General features: G+C 31.0%; 1 protein-coding gene across 2 annotated transcripts; it reads left to right on the top strand.

Moving 5' to 3' along the window:
- Positions 1–250: 250 nt before the first annotated feature.
- LOC105123224 (LOB domain-containing protein 15-like) lies at positions 251–1,600 on the top strand. 2 transcript variants are annotated; one of them, XM_011022734.1, is made up of 3 exons: positions 251–361; positions 573–822; positions 980–1,600. In XM_011022734.1, the coding sequence occupies exons 1-3, from the start codon at positions 348–350 to the stop codon at positions 1,385–1,387; spliced, it is 672 nt and encodes a 223-aa protein (XP_011021036.1). In that variant the 5' UTR covers positions 251–347; the 3' UTR covers positions 1,388–1,600. The 2 variants fall into 2 exon arrangements, with proteins under 2 accessions (XP_011021036.1, XP_011021037.1); XM_011022735.1 differs by having other exon boundaries at positions 359–416; positions 571–822.
- Positions 1,601–10,969: the final 9,369 nt, after the last annotated feature.

Here is a 10,969-nt window from a genome sequence, read left to right on the forward strand (position 1 = left end):
AATAATATTTCTTTGATTAATATATATAAAAAAATACCAGCAATCTTGGCATTCTCTTATCTTTTCCATCTCCTCTTCCAATGACCTAACCCCTAGAACATTAACTTCTTCTACATTTACTAATATTTATCACCTACATGATTACAAATTTCGTTCTCTCTTCACCATTATCTTTTTTTTTTCTCCTTCATTATTTAAAAAATATATATTGACCTACTACTACCTTGCCTTTTAAGCACTCCTTTCTCTATTCGTATTTCTCTTTCTCCTTCATTTTGAAACTCTCCCTTTGTCATCTCCACCCCTCTCCTCTCCCTTTGATATAGACAACCAACTAGCATGCTTGAATGTCCAGAGACAGGTAAGAAGGAATCACCCTCAAGAGAAATGAATAAGATCTATATTCTCTCCACAAAGGCAAAACCCTAGCTTCTACTAGCCTATTAAATATTTAGAACTCTTCTGGACTTCTCTAATCTGTTTGTTTCTTTCTCTATTTGAAATTTTGATAAGAAAAATATAGTGTTTTCTTGAAATATCATGTGATATTGTTTTTTCCTTTGGTGTTTTAGGGAGAGATCTGAAGAGTTAGGAAAGAGGATCAAGAGGGAGAGTGATGCATCTTCTCTTATGGGGAGGAGACAAATGTTAGGTCCTCCTGTAATTTTGAACACTGTTACACCTTGTGCTGCATGTAAACTTTTAAGGAGAAGATGTGCTGAAGAGTGCCCTTTTTCTCCATATTTCTCTCCGCATGAACCCCAGAAATTTGCTGCTGTCCACAAAGTCTATGGTGCAAGCAATGTCTCCAAGCTGCTAATGGTAATTAAGCTACCCTTCAATTCCCTATAACATTTAATCTATTTAATTTTCATATAATTTTTTTTTTTACAAATTTTGACATTCTTGATTTTTTTTCTTGATGAATTATGGATTTTTTTTAAAATTTATTTTTCCTTGGCTTGGTTATATTATCTAGGAGGTGCCAGAAAGTCAAAGAGTCGATACTGCAAATAGTCTAGTTTATGAAGCGAACTTGAGGCTAAGAGATCCAGTATATGGCTCCATGGGTGCAATTTCAGCTTTACAACAACAAATTCAATCATTACAAGCTGAACTTAGTGCAATAAGAGCTGAGATACTCAACTACAAATACAGAGAAGCTGCTGCTGCTACTAACATCATTTCTTCTACTCATCCTGCTTTAGTTTCTTCTGCGACCGTGTCCATTTCAACACCATCACAAACACTTGCTCCACCACCACAACCACCTCCTCCATCAGTTGTTGTTTCTTCATCTTCCTCTTCTTCTCTTTATACAACACCAACTAGCACATCAGGTTATAGCACTATTTCAAGTGAAAATAATGTCCCATATTTTGATTAATTTTATTCTAGACCATAGTCGGTTTTTATACAATTACCATTGCATGTGGTATAATAATGTTGCCTTATGTTTAATGGTAACTTGTTGTAAAGATTGAGAAGTCATGGGGAAAGAAAGAGAACCCGGGGCATTAAATCAAAATCGTAGTGAATTTTAAGGACCTGAGAACTTCCCGTTTCATAATTTCTTATGACATTGTTGCTTTGTTTTAAACTCTCATCATTCTTGAAAATTCCTTGCTCATTGTTTCGATGAGAGAACTATTAGCTAGCTACCTGTCTAAAATTTCATGTATATTAGGGTTTTTGTTGCCTGCTGGCTGCAACATTTTCCTTTCATTTTCATGGTGAGACTAAAAACTTCTCCTTTTAACTTTTTTTTAGGAAAAAACAAGTTCTGACCATGGAATCCAAACCCATTTGATCGAAAGGACAGAAGAAAAATTTAATTAAGCTCAGTGATACTAGGTCATATATTCGTCAAAATTTTACTCCATAGACAAAGCAAAAATCATCATGTAGTAATGGAAGCTATTCCTAATTGAGTTAGGAAAAGATTTTTATATTAAAATAATTTGTGTGAAAATATTTCTATTTAAAAAAGAAATCTCTACAAATTTCAGGACCAGTGTACTCAAAATTAATGAGTGTTGAATCAATCCATCAATAAAAACTTTGAAGGTTAAAGATTTGAATGTTTAGTAATCTCAACACTCCTTTGACTATGGTGTTATGGGCACATCTTGCTGTTCATATTTACAATCTCTCGTGATTTGAGTCTTGATTGCACGTGTGGTGACCGAATAGGCTTTGCATTCACTGAACCTTCCAATAAGCACATGCATGTGTATACATGTTTGTCTGAGCCATTGAAGGAACTGAAAATCTTGTTTATGGGACGTGGGGGAGGCAAAAGGTACGGTGGGGCTGTGATTCTTCCCATGTATATTAAATTCAGGATCCTACATTGAATTCCAAGAGTCATATTTTACCAAATGCCTCTTCTGTTTCCTTTGTCACATGGCTTTATCAATCCCAGACAATCTGCAATAATTATTTATTTTTATAATCTTTAGATAAGACAAGAGATCACATTTATTCCAATTTTACATGCATTCATTCATCACTTTTCCTATATATAATTATATATCATTAATTATCTTTCTTTATGTTTTGCTTGTTTTTTGAGCAATACTGTAAGATCTCGGTGAAGATTCTACCCATCACTTCCTGAAGAGTTTGAAATCGTTGAATTCTAGGAGTCATTAGTGAGATCCACTTATTCAATCATAGATTTTAGTGGGAAAACTTTTGGAAAATTAGAATTATTCTTTTTTTATTTAATGATTGGCTTCATGGCAGCTTCACCTTTCTAGTTTTTTTTTTTTATCCTCTCCCTTACAAATAATCAATAAAGTAGTTTTTCATAAGAAAAAAAAAATTCAATCAAGAAGTATGATATTGGCTTATGCTATTTGATAAATTTGAGGCTTCAACTAGCTAAATAAGTATACTAATTAGTCTGGAAACACAACACGTATGGATCTAATTTCAGTTTTATCATACAGTAAGCCGAAATGGAGTATTGATGTTGAAGAATGGTACTTTTCATATGGTTTGCAATAAAGATGTATTGATAGAACAAAATATATTGATTACAATTTTGTTAGCTACATCTTTCCATGCATTCACCAAAAAAAATAACGGGAAGGATCGATCGCCATTTTGTTCTTGTTTTTCTTTCTTTTTCTTCTTTCAGCCAACCAATAATTTTTTGAATTTGGATACTGGCCAGTTCACATGACTCCTTGTTGAGTTCTTACAATGTATTTTTTAAGATGCATTCCCACCTCACCTCTTCTATTCGTCTCCAAGTAGCAGTTTTGTTGCGCTAGATCATCCCAACGTGCTTTATGTCGGCCACAAATCTTTTCTTGTTTTCAAGTACTTTAAGGCAAGGAACCAAACCATGGAGGTATGGAAGGATGGATTGACGCATTCTTTATTTTGAATGACTACTCTATTTAATAAATTTTGGATTATACAATAAAAGATAGTTCTTCCTCAATTTATAAATTACTTCGGATTACAAAAAAAGAAATTCAATCCCTGGATCCCCTCTCCATCTCTTCCGTTTGAACTTGAGATTTTCAAATGCAAAATTCTAACTTCTATCTTTTTAAAACCTCGTACGAGGCAGCTTAGGATAAGAGTTAGTTCAACTCTGGACCATAATTTTTTTTTTAAATTCAAAAATTTATTGCTTTGACAAAAAAGTTCAATAGATTAACAGTCGGGTTTTGATCGATTTAAGCTAAGTTCATCCATTAATCCATTTATTAAGACAATTATGTTTTTTATTATATCATTTTTTTTTGTTAACTCAAATTAATTCACCTTCTTGATTTTTTGATAATCTTATAATAATATTAAGTAGTTATAAGTTGGAATCTCATCATTCCTATTTATTTTATAAAAATTAAGTGTAAGATAATATGAGTTTATATAGATTTAAGTATAGAAGGTTTTTATTTGAGAGAGTATGTTAAAAAATAATAGGTTTAAGTATAGGTTTAAGTATAGAAGATTTTTATTTGAGAGAGTATGTTAAAAAATAGTATAAATTATATATTAAGTTAAATTTTTTTATTGAAATAATTATTTGATAATTGATAGACTCATTAATGCAACTCAGGTTATTAACCATATTAACTATTTTTTTTTCATTAATTCAGATCCCTGATCTGATCTGTCGAGTTCTAAATCAACCCCCTGTACTGTTACTAGTTTTAAAACAATGGTTTTAACTTATGCGATGCCTACTGAGAAAACAGTGTACATGTACTTAATGATCGGAGTCAACGTTGTCCGATCAAAACGCCAACAAGATTTGATTTGTGAAATGGGGTTTTCTTGGCGTGTGGAGCTCATTTGATTAAGTAGAATAAGCAAGGAATAGTTTTGGATTATAATACAAACAAAACCATGAAGAAAGTGTATACATAATATGCCTAACATCAACTTCAATGCCGAACTCTATATAAAATGTATAGCATACAATAGTGATAATTTGGTTTCACGTCATGGTTGCTTGAAATATTCGCATCCAATTACTTTGTCCTTTCCCATGAATACCACCAATAAAAATTTCTTGATATATATTAAAAAAAAATAATTAAAATATGCTTATTATGGAATGTGCTATATTATAGAAAATAATGTAATTATCTTACATAGAATTATTGTGTGTAATATGGTGTATTTTAACTTACATATGTTGCCTTATCAATGTGTGTGTGTGTGTATGATTGTTGTCACATTAGGCTAAGCCTTTTATTTTACACAAAACTCTTTCTTGTTATCCTTTTCAATTTGGTATAAAAGTCTTTATCCTAACATTTGTTTTTTCACGAGCAATGGATTCTATATACAAGCAAGTTCCTGCTACTGCTGTCAGCCTTCATATCAGTTCTTCTTCTCTTGAATCTTCTTCTTTGGTAGCACCACTACCCATACTCACGTTTGTCAATATCGTTCAACTCTTCTTTGCTACTACTCTGATCTTTATTCACATTCCCTTCATGTCCGCGTCATCGGTCTTTATTCCATTGGCAACCATCATCCCTCTCACTTGAAGCTCACCAACAAGAACTACCTCAATTAACGGATGATGCAGATGAAACTATATCTAATTAGTCAAGGTGTTTTTCTATTTGTTAATTAATGTCTTGTTTCCATGCCCTTCTCCCATGTCATGTCGAGTGCTAATTCTGCCATCTCAGCCACCTTCGGTTTAATTATTAATCAAGCTTTTCTCTCGTAAAAACGAGAAGAAAATTTACTATTATTTATGTAATCCCATAATGATTTATCAAAAAAATTTAAAAAATCAAAAAATTTAGTCGCGTCTATATTAGGTTCTTCTTCTATGATTGGATATTAACTATCATTCTCTTTATTCATTCTTATTTTATTCATGTAAGGAATACTTTTGTTATTTACAACTCTATGCATGTTGTTGGCACTAGAAGTTGACCCAATCATTTTTTTTACCATACTCTCGTTATGAACAAATAGTTCTCCTGTGCATACCAATACAAGTAATCATTTATGAACTCTTTGTGTACAAGATGCATCGTTACAACATCTGGATTAAAAAACTTTTTATTTTTTCACCCCTGCATGGACACCTAAAATTGTCTCCACTAATATTTCTTGGAATAGAAGTTGCAAAATTAATAAAACTTTGAACCTCATTACAATAATCCATCCTCTATAATTCTTGGGGTGAATCTTGATATATCTGTTACACGTGTGTGGCATCGTGACGATCGTCCACCATCCATGAAAAGATGGGATATTTGTAGCAAGATATGAAGAGACAAGGAATTCTTGTCTCTTATCAGTGGAAAGTTTGAATGGGAATCGCCACCTAGTATTCTTGTCACTAGAAACCCTAACTGGTCTCAGAGATCGGGTACGGAGACTGGTTGCGTAAAAGGAAAGTATTAGCACCCCAAATATACCCTACCTAAAGTAGGCTGTATTGTTTTATCTGATAAAATATAAAGTCATGTTGTGGTGTCTAATTATTGATCTATTTAAGGTTTAAGAAAAGTCCTCTTTTGTAAGGGGATCTTTGTCATATCAGGTAAAAACCTAGTTGTTCTATGTTGTTAATAAAAACAAATACCCTTTTAATATCAGGAATACATGTTACGTATAACCTCATAATCCCTGATACTAAAACAAAAAAATTTTTGTTGTTTTTTATATTTTGGTCAATGTTCTCTTGACTTTAATAAACTGGTTATTAAAGCCAAAATGCATGCTAAAATATTATTTTTGATCTATGAAAAATACAATATGATTTTTTAGTTTTGAGACACTTGGTCGTATACATAAAAATATTTTTTTGTTTATTTTCAAATTTTTTTGTAAGTTTTGACAAAAATCGAGTATTTTTAATACCAGATTTGTATTTTTTATGACATAAAATACAAACCAATACTAAGCAAAAAGGCATAAATAAAAAAAAGAGGAGAAATTAAAAAAAATAATTTTTAATTTTTTTTTGAAATGGGCCGAACCTAGCCCAGATCAATGGGTTAGGCCAGACCCAGCCCAAAACAAAATGGGCCGGTTACTGTGCATACAGTAACTAGTGCATAGTAACCAGCCCCCCTCATTTGCTGCAGAATGTGAATTAATTCATGCTCTGCATGCAAATGCAGACGGTGGCTGAGCAAACGAGAAAGAGACGAGGCAGCCGGAGGGTACCTGGGGGTGGTGTCGAGACGGTGCTGCTAGCGGCGGAGACACGATGACCGGCATTTTGCTGTGTTTTTCTTCTCTCTCTCTCCTCTGTTTTTCGCTCTTTTCTGCTTCTTCTTCTCCCTTTTTTTTATTTTGCTCTCTCTCTCTTCTCTTCTCCTCTTTGGTTTGGTCTCTCTCTCAGGTTCGGTCTCTTTCTCTCCTTCTTTTTCTCCTTTTTTTTTTTCTTGCTGCTGCCTCCCCTGTTTTTATAGGCAAAAACGGGGGAGGGGACATGGCCGGGGCGGCCACTGTGCTGCCACCCCTCCACTGTTCTTCCAACACGTGGAAAATGGCTTGTGTCGGCGTCTTTTTTAAGACAAAATATCGGTAAAAAATCAGTGAAAATAGAGGAGAAAAAACACATTTTCTTCCCCTGTTCTCTGCGTGTCCAATGGAAGAAGATGATGGTGTCGTTCAAAACGACACCGTTTTGAATTTTCTCAATTTTTTTTTAAATAGTGCATGAAACGGTGTCGTTTTTCTCAAAACGTGCTGTTTCATTTAAACGAGAATTGGCGCCGAAGCGTGTCAGATTCAAAATCAGGCCTTCAATTTGCACGCTTTTTACAATTTGGTCCTTGATTTCAGATTTCTTCAATTAAGTCCCAAATTGGCCATCAAACTTCAATATTTATGCAATTAAGTCCCTAATGTGATCAAATTAACTCTTAAAAATTATATTTTGACCCAGAACTGTAATTTCTTCTAATAAAAGCCCAAATTAACTCAAAAATCAAATTTTCTTGTAATCAAAACCTCCATAAATTCAATTAAACCTTCAATAAAATTTAATTGAGTCCATTTTAACTCAAAAATCAAATTTTCTTGCAATCAAAACCTCCATAAATTCAATTAAACCTTTAATAAAATTTAATTGAGTCCATAAACATCTTATTTTGGACTTTTCTTCCTAAAAATGAATTTTCTTTGTTAACAGGGCTCTCATCAGTCAACAAAATACTGTCAAATTTTAATATTTGTAATTGTAAACCTCCTCAACCAATTTTTGATCATTTTCTGAGCATTCTGGCATTTCTTTTTTTTTACTGTTATTATTTTTAAATGAGTTATTTTATTATTATTATGTTTTTTTATTTTTCTATTTTTTTTGCACGAGGACCCAAAAATAGGTTACAACAACATCCATAAACTATCATTCATGAATTATATCAAACCTCTGTAAAATAATGATGACAACATGCATTAATTAAGTATGTTAAGTAAATAAATTTATAAAAATATTAGTTTAGCTCAAGATTATTCAACTAAATGTCAAACTTCTCTTAAATATTCATTATCAATTATCTACGTACATATAAATTTATATGCTTTAACTTACAGAAATTTTAAATCGATAATAAAATTGGCAAAAATTAAAATGAACCTATTAAACAAGTCATTATTTATTATATCACAATACACCTAAGTTGGTAATTCGATATATGTTTTAACAAGTTACAAAGAAATAAAATTTTATAAATCTAAAACAAACAAGTACAAAATTATAAATTCATACTACATGTTTGAGAAAAAATAATAAAATAAGTAAACTCCCAAACAAAATACATATACTTAAAAAAATATTTAATAATTAAATTGAAATTTTAAAATTATATTATACTAAAAATAAAAAATCTACAATAAATCAGAACACGGATACTAAGATTAGAAAATTTTATATTGAGATGAGGGGGCATTTTTGGTGGGGGGAAGCTAGTTGTTAATGTTGAGGGGGTTCATTTAGATGCAGGGGGGAAGAAGGAAAAATAAGGGAGGGGAGGGTCAATGCTTGGTCATATATTAAATATTACCGACGGATTTACAGATATAATTATTTCATTTACAACTTCGTCAAAAATTTTGTCGGTGTTTTTCACACGTCACTGTACGGAGAGTCTGATTTGAATCAGACTGTAATTTTATTGGTAAAAATATCTACAAAAAACTTATACATCATCTCAAAACTTTTTTTTTTATTCTTTATATTCTGTCTGAGATTCCCTTGGTATATACCAACGATTTTAATGATGGAAAAAGTTATGTCAATAAATATCATTGTAAAATATCTATATAAAAAAAACTATCAGTAATTCCATTTGTATTTATTGAATTTCTAGTTGTAACTGTTCGGTTAGTACTCATAATTTCTGTATCTAAAGGTTAGCAAATTCAGCAACATGATGTTCATAATGCATTTCTCAATAAGTCAGCTAAAAAGATGGTTTATATTGAGTAATCCACAAGTTCTTTGGATCTTGCTCATGTTTTTCATCTTCACAAGTCTTTTTATAGCTTGAAACAAGCCCCACATGCATGGTACACACGACTAAATAACTTTTTTCTTTATATTGGTTTTTTCTCTTTCAAAGTTGATACCTAATTATGTATTTTACATGTGGGATGTGATATTTGTTATTATTTTGTATATGTTGATGACATTTTACTCACTAGAAGTAGCTTTACTTTGGTTGAACATCTCATTACTCTGTTGAATTCAAAGTTTAAACTTCGTGATTTAAGTGTTGCCTATTACTTTTTGGGAAGTGAAGTCACTTTTACCAGTATAGATCTCATGCTTAGTCAACACAAATATATTATTAATATCCTTTATCGAGCTGATATGTTATTGTGCAAACTTGTTGATACAATGGTTTTTGATTTTAAGCACATATTGCAGTCTGGTAAGTTGTTTTCGATTCCCACTTCATTTTACCAATATGCTCTTCAATATCTCACATTTAATAAGTCAGACATATGTTATGTTGTGAACAAGGTCTGATAATTTATGAATGCTTCTACTGAGAGATATTATGCTGCTGTTAAATGCATTTTATTTTATGGTTTTACTAATACTAGTTGAGTTGGTAATATTGATGATCATAGGTCTATCAGGGCTTACCATATGTTTTTTGGCACCACTTATTTTTCATGGGAATTTGGTAAGCAACGAATTGTTGCTCATTCCTCCATTTAAACAAAATGTAAAGCTTTAGCTGATAGCAATGCTAGAATTTTATAGCTTCGCTATCTTTTATCATACTCATGTTTCTCTTCTAGTTCTGTCATTACTATTTGGTGCAACTTAGATGCTACTTATTTTTTTGCTAATCTGATTTTTCATGCTTATACAGAATATGTTGAGGTTGATTATCACTTTATTCATATATAATAGCAAAAAAGAAGATTTAGATTCTTTTTATATCCTTCAAAGATCGATTAGTTGATGTTTTTATTATGCCACAACCTTACTCTATCTTTGCTCATCTACAGTCTAAGCTTCATGTGGATATCTCACCTTCAAATTGAAAGGTTTATTATAGAATATGCTATATTATAGAAAATATTATACTCATCTTTTATAGAGTTATTTTGTGTACTATAGTGTACTTTAACTTCTATATATTTCTCTATTCATATACATAGAGAGGATGGCTGCCACATTAGGCTAAGCCTCCTATTTTACATGAAAACTCTATTATATTATCTTCTTCAGTTATACCCTTCATAAATTATGCGTATTCTTGTTCTAGGAAAAAATAACAGGGATTAAAATTGATTTCACCTGTAGGGTGTAATGTGTGCACTTTTGGTAGGAGATTCAAGTATCTATTTAATTATTATCATGATGTTATTCACAAGTTAATATACAATCAAGGTTTTCTGATTAGATAATAAAAATATATAAAAAAAGATATGAAAAACAAGAAATATAGATGTCAATTGAGTTATAATATCATAAACTGAATAAATTATTTTAAATTTACTATCACTAATAAATAAAAAGTTTCATGTGAAGTTATGAATTTATTATAATTGGATTATATGAGTAACCTTGTAGGATTATTAAGGTAGAACTAAGTACAAAAATAATTCTAAATTATACGAAGTAATTAACCTAATAAAAAGATTTATAATTTTCGATTCAATTATTAATCATACTCGAATTTGGTCATGATGCTTCAAAGGTCTAGTTTTAATAAGAGGTTACTCACTAAAACTATTTGAGGTCTAAAAAGCTTGAAATCAGACTGGAAGGTGTTGTGTATGATAGTTTGTTATTTTTTTCTTTTTTTTTTTGTATTTTTTAGCTTGTTTATGATTTTTTTTCTTTCTACTCTTAGTTTTTTATTTATTTAAAGAGTTATAAATTTCTTAAAGAGTTAAACTATTAAAGAGAAAATATTTGTTAATAAAATTTTGAATTAAAGTTAAAAAGCATTCTACTTTGGAGTAATGAATATCTTAATTTATTTTTATTGTGGTTTTC

This window comes from Populus euphratica, unplaced genomic scaffold (genome assembly GCF_000495115.2).
Source record: "Populus euphratica unplaced genomic scaffold, PopEup_1.0 scaffold10.1, whole genome shotgun sequence".
NCBI lineage: Eukaryota > Viridiplantae > Streptophyta > Magnoliopsida > Malpighiales > Salicaceae > Populus > Populus euphratica.